The 12450-nt window shown below is 35.3% G+C and overlaps 1 protein-coding gene across 2 annotated transcripts in view; it reads left to right on the top strand.

The window, feature by feature from the left end:
* The first annotated feature begins 2584 nt into the window (after positions 1-2584).
* The window catches only part of prkg2l (protein kinase cGMP-dependent 2, like), a 48983-nt gene continuing 39117 nt past the window's right edge, over positions 2585-12450 (top strand). For both annotated transcript variants that reach the window (XR_015505612.1, XM_087278853.1), the window contains exons 1-4: positions 2585-2694; positions 3997-4526; positions 10448-10614; positions 10753-10866. Coding sequence is in view for 1 of the 2 variants with exons in the window: in XM_087278853.1 (XP_087134979.1) it covers positions 4039-4526; positions 10448-10614; positions 10753-10866 (769 nt within the window). In the remaining variant the exon portion in view is untranslated. The remainder of the gene's footprint in view (positions 2695-3996; positions 4527-10447; positions 10615-10752; positions 10867-12450) is intronic.

A 12450-nucleotide genomic window follows, 5' to 3' on the forward strand; every position in this document is an offset into this window, starting at 1 on the left:
GTCAAGGCTTCTTTTAAACTGCAGAAGATGCCGTCTGACAACGAGGGGAAAACGCCTCCCAGCAGCTGTTTTCCATCCTATAAGATCGCATTTCTTTAAATGATCAGGCCAGGAGATGGTGCTGATGGACAACAGTATTAGTTCAAAGAGGATAAAAGCAGGTAAAATAGATTAAAACTATCGTTTCAAAGCTGTCCAAATGTGACTGTTTACACGCATCAGCTGCCGACCGGAAGTTCTTCGCATTCTCCTTGCGCATACATGCAAAGCATAATGGGTAATTTTGCGTTCCAAGAAAAAGATCTATAGACTTCCATTATAACAGGCCCAGATAAATATCTTTGCATAGCAGTGTCAAATAGACAGGGGGTGGGCTCATTTGACAACATCCAAAGCAACAAAACAGAGTACTCAAGCAACCATTTATCAACAGCTCTATCTCAGCATCAGAACATTGTAGAGACATGGTGACTGGCTTGTTTGACTCGTGCTAGCAATTAGAACTGCCTACAGTAGACGCTGTGGTCAATGGACAGATATTGAATACACACATACGCACAGGTTACTGATTATACAGTGTTATGTGCCAGCAACTCACATGGACCTGGTAGAGCACACTATCTATTTGACTGACTCAACACCAATTAGACAATGACCTTATCGAGTACCTAAGAGCTTGATAACCCTGGTGAAGGCAGAAGTCAAGATGATGATGGGCATGGGCGTGATCGAATCTTCAACAAGTGTGTGAAGTAGTCCAAAAGTGCTTGTGCCAAAAAAGGATGGGACAATAAGTCTATGTCTGGATTTTAGAAAGCTGAATGATGTATTAAAGTTTGATGACTACCCGATTCCACTTTTGAGCTCGTTGAGAGGATATGGAGAGCAAAATATTGTATAACACTGGACCTATGCAAGGGTTACTGGCAGGTGCCACTAGAGAAGATCTTCAGAGAATACACTGCCTTTACACTGGACCTATGCAAGGGTTACTGGCAGGTGCCACTAGAGAAGATCTTCAGAGAATACACTGCCTTTCAGACACCTGTGGGCCTCTATCAGTTTACCACCATGCCCTTTGGGTTACATGGGGCCCCAGCAACCTTTCAATGCCTTATGGATCAAATACTGCAAGGTTGTGAGGACTGAAGCACAACTTACCTGGATGATGTAGTTATCTACAATAAAACCTGAGAAGGCCATCTCCAGCGTTTGTACATAGTTCTACACAAGATCCAGAAAGCAGCTCTGACCTTAAAAGTCACAAAATGTGAGTCCAAACCAATAAATCATCAATTGATATAATCGTTTTCAATGATTTTCTGACATTTTAATTAGCAGAACAAACATATATTCATGCCAATTACTTATTTACATGATTTTCTTACACCATTCAAAGTTTTTACACAGGTTTTTTTCTAACCTTCGGCATCACTTTGTTTTGATGGTCTGTTTTATGCATTTTGTTGAATTTAAGTGACATTGCATCTACATGCCAACTAATTCTCACTAGATTATAAGTAGACTGTTGGGTTGGGATTAGGGTTAATGTGAGTTGACTTGTACTTGCAAAGTTTCTTATAGAAAATAAGGTTAAATGTCTGTTGAAGGAGCAGTATCAGCAGATATTAAGCAGACAATCTAATACTCAAATGAGAAGTAATGGCATGTAGTTGCAATGAAACCTTAAATCTTAACTTTTAGTTAACAAAATGTGCAATAAGGACCATCAAAATAAAGTCTTACCTAACCTTCGTTTTCCAAACTGTTTTGTTATTATTATTATTATTATTATTATTATTAATATTATTAGTATTATTATTATTATTATTATTATTATTATTTATTTTTATTTATTCGTTGGAGGGTATGAAGGATTTAAGGCAGAGGTGTCAAACTCTGCTCCTGGAGCGCTATACAGCCAGGGGTGGATTTAGGGATTTTAAAGCTTTAAGCAATTACAGCCCAGGTCTTGACATGCACCCTTTCTACTTTTATTTATCTTCTTTTCTACATTTTAAATTAATGCAATCTCAAACTTTTTAATGATTAGTTTTCTTATTAGTTTTCTTAAAATAGATTTACAACTAAATATATATATAAATTTGACTGCTGCACTGCTCCATGATAGGTATTTATTTTATTTTGTAATATTATTATTCCATAACAGTACATTTATATAATAATATTATATTCGATTCTATACTAAATACTCTTTAATACCATTAAAATCTTAATTTATTTAGCTCTAACCATGCAAAATATAACTGAAAACAATATAGCATATAGTTTAATTTATTTTATATACTAGATAATCAATAGGGCCCCCAGATTACCTGGGCCCCTTGCTCGCTTTCCTAATTTACTGGTTAATCCGCCCCTGGCTGCAACTATGCACAGTTTAGCTTTAATCTTAATTAAACACACCTGTTCAAACTATTTGAGTTCTTCAGGTTTTTTTTTTTTAATCTTCAAGTGTCTTGGAGTAGGAACTGTGTGATGCTACACTGCTGCAGCTAGATGTCAGTAAAATCGACTGTTCAGCATCAGCGTTCTGTCCAGATCTGCGCTGCTGCTGCATCTCATCCTGTCATTGTGCGCGACCCAGACAGATCGCTCATATGTGGAGGAGCAGCGTTTCTTCTTATTTCACAAGTAAACAGCAGTGGAAACTGCATTACACACTGACAGGTGGTAAGTAACCCTGTAATTCAATATTTGCAAATTTGCTGTGTTTGAATTCACTTAATAACCCATTTGTGGATCTATGTTATTTAATATTCATGTTTGTTAGGGACTATAGAGGACATAGATCTAACTCTTGCTTCACCTTTAATTAAATACTGTATTTTTATTCACTAATAGTTAATCTAAATGAAAGATAATCTCAATGATGTCTTCCTCAGTCGGTTTGTTTTCGCTTTCTTTTTAAAATGCTATACAATTAAAAAATGTAGAGTTTATTAATGAGAATTATGTTTTTTTTAATTATGTCAGAAATTGCATGCATTTTACAAATCATTATTATTTTTATTATTAATGTACTCACTGTGACAAGTACTGTATGGGTTTTTAATATTCATACTCGTGTCAAAATGATCTGCTTCTCATGGTTTATAATGTTGTTGGTCACGAACTGACACATGTTTTAAAATGCTGTCAGGTCATGCTTTAAATGCACATGTTTACATTTATAAAATTTCTTAATGACACTATATTATATTATATTATATTATATTATATTATATTATATTATATTATATTAATTTGTATATGTTTTCAGTGTGCATTGTAATAGCTTTTTCTTACAACTCAGTAAAGCAATATTTGAATTAAATATATAACTAAATGTTAAGATGGCAGCATGGTGGCGCGCAGTTGGTAGCATAATCGCCTTACAGCAAGAAGGTTGCTGGTTTAAGTGCTTGCTGGGTCAGTTGGCATTTCTGTGTGGAGTTTGCATGTTCTTTCTGTGTTCACGTGGGTTTCCTCCGGGTGCTCTGGTTTCCCCCACAAGTACAAAGACATGCAGTACAGGTGAATTGGCTAAGCTGAATTGTCCATAGTGTTTGTTTGTGAATGAGTGTGTATGGATGTTTCCCAGTGATGGGTTGCAGCTGGAAGGGCATCCGCTGCGTAAAACATATATGCTGTATAAGTTGGTGGTTCATTCCACTGTGGCGACCTCAGATGGGACTAAGCCAAAAAGAAAATGAATGAATGAATAAATGTTAAATTGGAAAAATCGATTGGTTTTAATCTTGTTAAATATACACAAACACCAAATCGACATGTTAGCATGATTACTGAAGGATTATACGCGAACGTAAGAACATAAATGTAGTAAATACATGTTCACAATTTGGCTTTGCCTTCATCGAAATAAATAGAATGTAAAATGTCTTCCCAAATATGCATCCCAAATATGATGACAGTTGAGGTGTAACAGCATGGAACTTAAGAGAGTAAATTATTTGCTTCATATTTTGACTACAGTGTCCAACCAGTGAACAAACTGAAAAGCCCAAAGGCCTCTCTATGGTTCCAAGTCACTCTCTTATCATGGGGAACGGTTCGATCAAAGGCCATCGGCTGCAGGAGACATGTCTGGCCTCCAGCATAAAAGAGACCCCAGTATGGGAGTCTGTGGAGCCCCTGAAGATGCGGATTGCCCATCTTGAGGAGGAGCTGGCACGGAGGGACCGGGAGCTCCGTGCACAGGAGAATCAGTTACAGAGCCTTCAAAGGGAACTAGAGGCAAAGGTTTCCCAGATAGATAAGCTCCAAGATGCCATCGGGTATAACAGCCTCGGCCGCTCTCCACCAGCACCACTGAGACACAGCCGCAGACTACTGAGCGTGATCAACCAGGGATCCATGCGCTTCCACAGAGTTGCTGTGGAGGTGCATCGACGGCTAAAAGCCAAAGAGGGTGTTTCAGCTGAACCCACGACCAGGCACTTCTGTCATGACCACAGGGCCCATCACAGCTCCACTGAGAAACAACACATCCGCAAAGATTCAGGGTGAGTGTCAATGGTGGTACTACTGGTGGTACTACTATACTCAGATACATTTTCATGCATTTGACTTAAAGATACAGCATGTAAGATGCTTTTGTTAAATATCCAAAAATCACTAGAACAGTATAATATGCTAAATACTAATGTATTTACACTTACTGTACAGAAATTAACAAATTTAAATGGGGACATGGACCATGACACACACTCAATTTCCAGTTTGGTTTTGCATTTTGGCTGCACTTCATTTGATTTGCTCTTTAGTGTTTTGGCTTTCAGCAGCGACATTACATTACACTGAAATAAACTAAACAGAACTTCAACTGTGGAAACAAGACTGAAGCAGATTCAATATACTCGAACTTCATATATGTTAGGCTCAGTGTTGGGGAGGTTACTTTGAAAATGTAAAAGATTAGAGATTAGAAATTATCCTATTTAAAATGTAAGACGTAGTATACCTTTTCAACTACTTTATGAAAGTAAAGTAACTGATTACTTTTTGATTACTTTTCAGTTTCTAATGGATATGTTCAACTAAATCATTTTTAAGCATTTATACCAAGCTGGTGTGACCTTACAGTAGCTCCGTTTACTGTAAGAATTTCTAAATCTTCATCACTTTAATTAAGATTATAATAATTTAATTTTAAGGTACAGCTACCACAAAACCAGACCTTATAACATTTGCAATAAAAAAATACATCTAAACATCTATTATTGCAATTTTCATTTTTAAATTGAAGCAACTTAAATCCAAGTCAATCATAACTTTGTGATCAATAAAACTAGCAATAAAACATATGAGGCAAAATCTATATATATATATATATATATATATATATATATATATATATATATATATGTATATATATATATATATATATATATATATATATATATATATATATATATATATACAGTTGAAGTCAGAATTATTAGCCCCCCTGAATTATTAGACTGCTTGTTTATTTTTTTTCCCAATTTCTGTTTAATAGAGAAAAGATTTTTTTCAACACATTTCTAAACATAATAGTTTTAATAACTCATATCTAATAACTGATTTATTTTATCTTTGCAATGATGACAGTAAATAATATTTTACTAGATATTTTTCTAGACACTTCTATACAGCTTAAAGTGCCATTTAAAGGCTTTACTAGGTTAATTAGGTCAACTAGGCAGGTTAGGGCAATTAGGTAAGTTATTGTATAATGATGGTTAGTTCTATTGATTATTGAGAAAAAAATATAGCTTAAAGGGGCTAATAATTTTGTCCCTAAAATGGTGTTTAAAAAATTAAAAACTGCTTTTATTCTAGCCGAAAAAATATTATCAGACATACTGTAATAATTTCCTTGCTTTGTTAAACATCATTTGGAAAATATTTTAAAAAGAAGGATGATTTATATATATATATATATATATATATATATATATATATATATATATATATATATATATATATATATATATATATATATATATATATATATATGTATGTATATATATATATATATATATATATATATATATATACATATATATATATATACATACATACATACATACATATATATACATACATATATATATATATATATATATATATATATATATATATATATATATATATATATATATATATATAAATATATATATATATATAGGATGATTAATTATGTGATGAATGCTGAGAATAACTTATTAAGAATGGCCTGGTGTTAAAAGGTCAAGTTGTGTAAGCTTTCACCTTAACACATCTTGCCCTTTTGTGTGTTTATATTTGTCAGCACACATTTAGACATTTTATTGTCTATACATTTTTTGTTACATACTAGGCAATATATTATATTTTGGTCACTTGCTTGCATACTTTGATCATTAACAATCAGTGTGGATAATGGTGTATAACAAGATTTAGTACTTTGAAAATCAAGCACTGTAAGTCAAGTAAAATTAAAATGAGTGTTTAACATTTTTACAGGATTATATATTGTTAAAGGGCCATGACCTCTCACCCACCCCCCACCCTGTTTCAGCAGCGTCTTTTCTCACCTCTAGTTTGAAAAAAGTAATGAGCTGATGAGCTGTCTCTCAGAAATTATAAATATTTTAAAATAGGCACTATTAAAAAATTAAATGCACTTGCAATCTAAACAACTATATTCTTGACTAAAAAAAACTCAAAAGTACATTATGTTGTCCAACAGCAGTAATATTTGTCAAACTGTTTACCGTGCTCTGCTTGTTGCTGACTCTATGTGGGCGGAGAAATACACAAAGGTGAAGGGTGAAGAGGCCTTTGGGTGCTGTTACTGGCAAAATATCGCACACAGCTTTCAGCCAGATTCAACCAGACAGAACTGTTGTGTGTGTGTGTGTGTGTATATACAGCAAAAAATGTGTTTTGGTTGTAACTCTTTAAGGGTACTGTACCAGTAGGCTTTTACCCAAGTGCTTGGTTTGTGTATCTAGTCCACCTCTTAGGACTAGATACACAAAATGTGCTAAATCTAATTACACTACTGGATTGTTAGTTTTATTATGGAGTCACTGGAATACTGACTCTCCAGGAAGGTGGAGACAGTAATAAGGTTTAGCCAAGCTTTTGTAGTGTCTCCATCCACAGAGTGGACTTGAAAGCCTGAATTACCATACCACACTCTGAAGGGGATGGAGTGGCTCAAGAGAACACAAAGGCTGGGCCATTTGTATGCATGGACAGGAATCATTACTGTTTTAATTAAACACGCTCTTGATGACAGTCTACAAATGTCCATCAGAAATTGATTCATAAGATCCATTTTAAGTCAGTAGAGAGACCTTCCTGTTTTAGATATGATAATAAGATGCATAAATATACATGTATGCTGTATAGTACTGTAGATGTGTTTTGACGTGTGATCTGTCATACAGTCTCAAATTTAAATTTGTTTTTATTAATGTATGAATTACGTGAAACATATTTTTATGTGTGGGATTTATTGAAAAGGTTTTACTCACCTTCAGGTGGTTCCAGACCTTTGTGAGTTTCTTTATTCTGTTGAACACAAAAGAAGATTTTGAAGAAAACGAAAAAAACTATTACCATTGACTTCTATAATATAGGAACAACAGAATTCTATAGAAGTCAGTGGTTACAGGTTTACATATTTCTTTAAAATATTTTATTAAACAGAAGAAAGTCAGTCGAACAGGTTCTGAGCATGTAAAGAGTAAGGAAATGATGACAGATATTTGTTGTTTTGTTTCGAGTTAACTGATCCTTTAAAGCACAATCTCTTTATTTGTTTAATAATTTGTTAACAAGCAGTTGTTGTGTACGAAAATGGGCAAAATCAACCTTATTAACGGCACAGAAAAATAAAAATTGACAGCAAAAACTCAAAACATAGCAAAAGCATTACCCAGCTCCTCTGAACTTTGAAGGATCTCATCAACATAAAATGTCTGATTCTCCATCCATGCTTCTGTAAAATGTAAATATAAATAAAACTGTTACTTTAGACAGTTATTATCCATGATTTTGGTGTGGATGGGCCTTGGAATGGTAATTACAGATTTATACAAAATGCATATCATTGTAAACTCAAATTTAACACAAGAGAAAGAATTTCTCGTAACCTAGGCTCATTGAAAATATGTGCCCAGGGCTACATCTTTGAAAATCGAGAAATATGTACCCTGGACTACGTACTTTTACAGATTTAGTTTTCTCAAAACCTTTAGATGCTGCCATGTACACTTTTCAGACTCTCAAATACTTTACTGGGGCATGTTTTCCCATATGTGCCTTTTTTTCTGGTAAATCCATAAAAAAACATAAGCTTGACAACAAAAGATCCGATCAGTGTCGTAACAAATGCCCTTAAATAATGCAGCTTGCAGTTTAATGCAAGCATTAAGTGTTTATTAGGATTGTGTTTTCTATTATAGAGTTTTTTTTTCTCATAAGGCATCTCTTTTGAAAATGATGACATGAGACTCCGTTAGGTTGTTGCGTTGATGCTTGTAGATGGTCCACTTTTACCAACACGTGTTTGAGTCTGTAATTGCTTATGGCCTGTTTCCACTGAGAGGTACGATATGGTACGCTTTTATGGCCGTTTCCACTGTCAAAAGGCGTACCGAACCGAACCATTCTGTACCACTTTTTTGGCACCCTTTCGAAAGGGTCACAAACACAAGATAGGGAACCAAAAGGTTGAGCTAAACGCTGATTGGTTACAGAGATACGCCGCGAGCTTGTGTGAAGCTAGCCAGAATGACAACAAAGGAACCACCATGTTTTAAACGTACAGCTGAGACATTACTCTGCAATACTATATGCATAGATTAACAATGAGCCATGGATGACCCACGCTCAAACAAACCTTGTTGTTGTCTTGATGTACAGACACAAAGCCAAGAAGATCAAAATCTGCAGTGTCCTATTGTTGTTTTACGAGGCCATGTAAAAGTGTTTTTGCTTTCTCCAGGGAGCTCGAGATCGCGTATTTATTTGATATAACAAACTTCTTGAGATGATGATAACGTGTGCGTGATTATTGAAGTGTCTCTGTCATCTGATCCTTTCAGAAAGAAACGGACAAATGCGAGAGTGAAGCGAGAACAAACAAAGGAGAAGCCCGACAAAACACAGGAGCAAATAGTTTCAGCAACCTGAATCACGAACAAACTGCTATGTTTATCATCGCCTTTTGGACTATTATGAACTCGGAATGACAGAATTACTTTCCAACAGAGCTTACATGTGCTGGTGAAAATTACAGAAACAGATGAGGGGTTTGCACTGAATGTAGGCTATATGTTGCATGTTGTTTTTGAACCTAAATAAGGACTAAATGTATGCTGTCTGTAGATTTTCTGTAAGTAGTAATACATTGGAGACTGTATGGCTCACTTACTCTATCAGAATCAAGGGGTCAAGGGTATGTCCGTGTATGCTTCCCTCATTCACTTGAAGTGGAACACACTGAAATCCTGACTGAGTTTCCCCTGACAAGAAGTGTGTAGGGAAACTTGCTAACGGATAAGTGGAGTGGAATGCAGCCTAGTGATGTGTAGTGATGTCTGAGAGACTAATGATGCACTATGAGAGACTAGGGATGTCTATGAGAGACTTGGGGTGGCTGTGAGAGACTAGTGATGTCTGTAGGAGCCTGGTGATGTCCTGTAAGAGATTACTGATGTCTGTGAGAGACCGTTTATGTCCCAAAAGACCACCCAAAAGTGGTGTCTGTGGGAGACCTGTAAGGTTCTCTGAGAGAATAGTTGTCTCTGTGAGAGACTAAAGATGTGCTGTGCAAAACTATTAATATCTGTAAAAAGAGCAGTGATGTTTGTGAGAGACATAACCACGACCACAAAGCCACCTTCCCAATTTGTCTCTTTTAGACACAATCTGCACTCTCTTTTATCCACTTTTCATTCACTGTCACATCCTCTTTTCGTTCACAAACCCAGTTCTCACTTCTTACTTTTAATAGTAAACCCCATTCCCTCACATATTTTGCAAAAGTGACCAAAATGGCAGAATCCTAAAAGATGTCTCTCAAAAAAAACAGATCTATGGCTGGTGTTGGTCCTAAGAATTTTATTATGTTATTATTATTCAAATAACTCAGTAATTTCTGTGTTTTAAAATGAAAAGGGTTTTGATAACACAATGTAATCGAGCAGTTAGCTAGGTTGCTTTCAATTAACAATATTTCAGTGAGAATTTTAGGCATAAAAAGTGGTCTTTTATTTTGATCTTCACTGTACATAAATAAATTAACTTAATAAATGATCAATTTCACTTGTACATACAATTTGATGATTAAATTATAAAATTTTAATCTCCACTGGATATAACAATAGATAAAAAAAACACCAAGCGTCACTTAAATTTTAATTCTTTCTTTTCCTTGGTCTTATAGCACTAAGAAACTGATAAATGAAGCCCTCATGAAGAATGACTTCCTGAAGAAGCTGGAACCTCAGCACACTAGAGAGATGGTGGACTGTATGTATGAGAAAATCTATGGGGCTGAGCAGCTGGTTATCCAGGAGGGAGAGCCGGGGAACTTTCTCTATGTGCTTGCTGGTATGGTACAGGCACTTTATGCTTTCATATGTTCATATCAACATATTTTAATAAGAATAGTCAGATAATATCCTGCACTCCACTTTTATGTGTTGTTTAAATTTCATTTTGCCCATTTCTGTAATTTTATTTGGTCAGAGGGCTTATTAGAGGTCATTCAAAATGGAAAGTTCCTAGGTCAGATGCGTCCTGGAACAGCCTTTGGAGAGCTGGCCATTCTCTATAACTGTAAAAGAACTGCTACGGTCAAAGGTAGATTTTATTATGCTTGAGTATTTTTGTGTTTAACCAAAATGTTTAAAGGGATGGTTTACCCAAAATTGTGATTCTGCCAATATTCACTGATCCTTCACTTTTAAAAACAAAGTTTTGTTTTTCTGTTGAACTCAAAACAAGTAATTTTTTAAAAATGCAGGTTGTTGGCACTCATTGGCTGTTTCTCAATTCCAAGAACACAGAGAACGGACTTGCGTTCTTGTGGAGACCAGTCTTGCCAGGTGTCCTCGGAAGAACGAACTCAGGAGACCATGAGGGCAGAGAATGCATTCTTTGAAAAATGAGATGCTGCGTTCTTCCTGATGGTCACATGACCTTCACGCATTTTAAATAGTAAATTATTTAAACATTACAGCATTCAGAGAACAATTTATTGTTTTTCCCTTTTTCAAAATATATACTTTGCATAAAAACATTATAACTATACACTGCACAATTTAAATAAACAGATTTTAATACGAATTTCAGCAAACAAACACCCTTAATGTGTTTATTACTTTATTAAGATGTCCATGGTAATGTTTACTTTCATCGTTTATTTAGGGACACTCCTTAGGTAAATAAGTGATTTCTCTAAACTTTAATAATACATCTAAATAAAATGCTGCGCTTCTCACCTCCAGTCGCAATGACTTCTGGGACTTCCAGAGGGAGTTCGGTGCTCAAGTCTGCATTGTTGCGTTCTCAATATCAAGAACACATCCGGGAAGTTTCACATGCCTTCCGTACTTGCGGTCTTGAGTATTGGAACTGAACTTAGGCATCTGATGATGACGTTGCACGAGAACACGAGTCAGTGGATGCCAGTGACCATCATTTTTTCAAAATATCTTCTTTTTTTTTCAAGAAAGTCATCAATTTAATTTAATTTAAATTTAAAAACACATGAGGGTGAACATTTTGGGTGAACTATTCCATTTTCAAAACTGTTCATGCAGATTCCATTACTAACATGACTCTTGACACAAACAGTTCAGCTCACCTCCAAAACTCACTTAGACCAGCACAACAGTTTATATACGTGTCAAAATGAGTTTTTCATCCAACCACAGACAACAACTTTCATTCAGAAATCATGCTATATCAGGAAGTAAAATCATGCTAATCAGGAAGTAATTAACAACATAATTAGTTAACAAAATATTTTTCATAGACATATTTTTGGCTGCTCGTGTGAACAGTTTTGAAAATATAGCTTCAGTACCTTTTAGCAGCTGAAGAAACTGTATGTTTATATGCAGAGGTTGGACAATAAAACTGGTCAAACACTTTTATCTTTGGATGTTTCATAGCTAAATTTGGCCAGCCTGGTGGCCAATCTTCATTGATTGCACATCCCACCAGTAAAGCTGCGGTCACATTAGAGTTTGAGCTTGCGAAATTCTGTTATGCTGCGTTGCGAAAAGGAGCGGGATTAAACAAGCTTATTAGACTTTTTTTAAAAGTGAGTGATTGCTCCATGCTTTAAATTTCTGTCCAGAGATGTCATGTTTTCATCCTCGGTTGGTCTCACTCAGTCAAGTGATGCGATTTCGCAGGTCAGAGTTCACCAAGCTTGAA

Source organism: Danio rerio, chromosome 13 (genome assembly GCF_052040795.2).
Source record: "Danio rerio strain M-AB ecotype USA chromosome 13, GRCz13ab, whole genome shotgun sequence".
NCBI classification, from domain to species: Eukaryota; Metazoa; Chordata; class Actinopteri; order Cypriniformes; family Danionidae; genus Danio; species Danio rerio.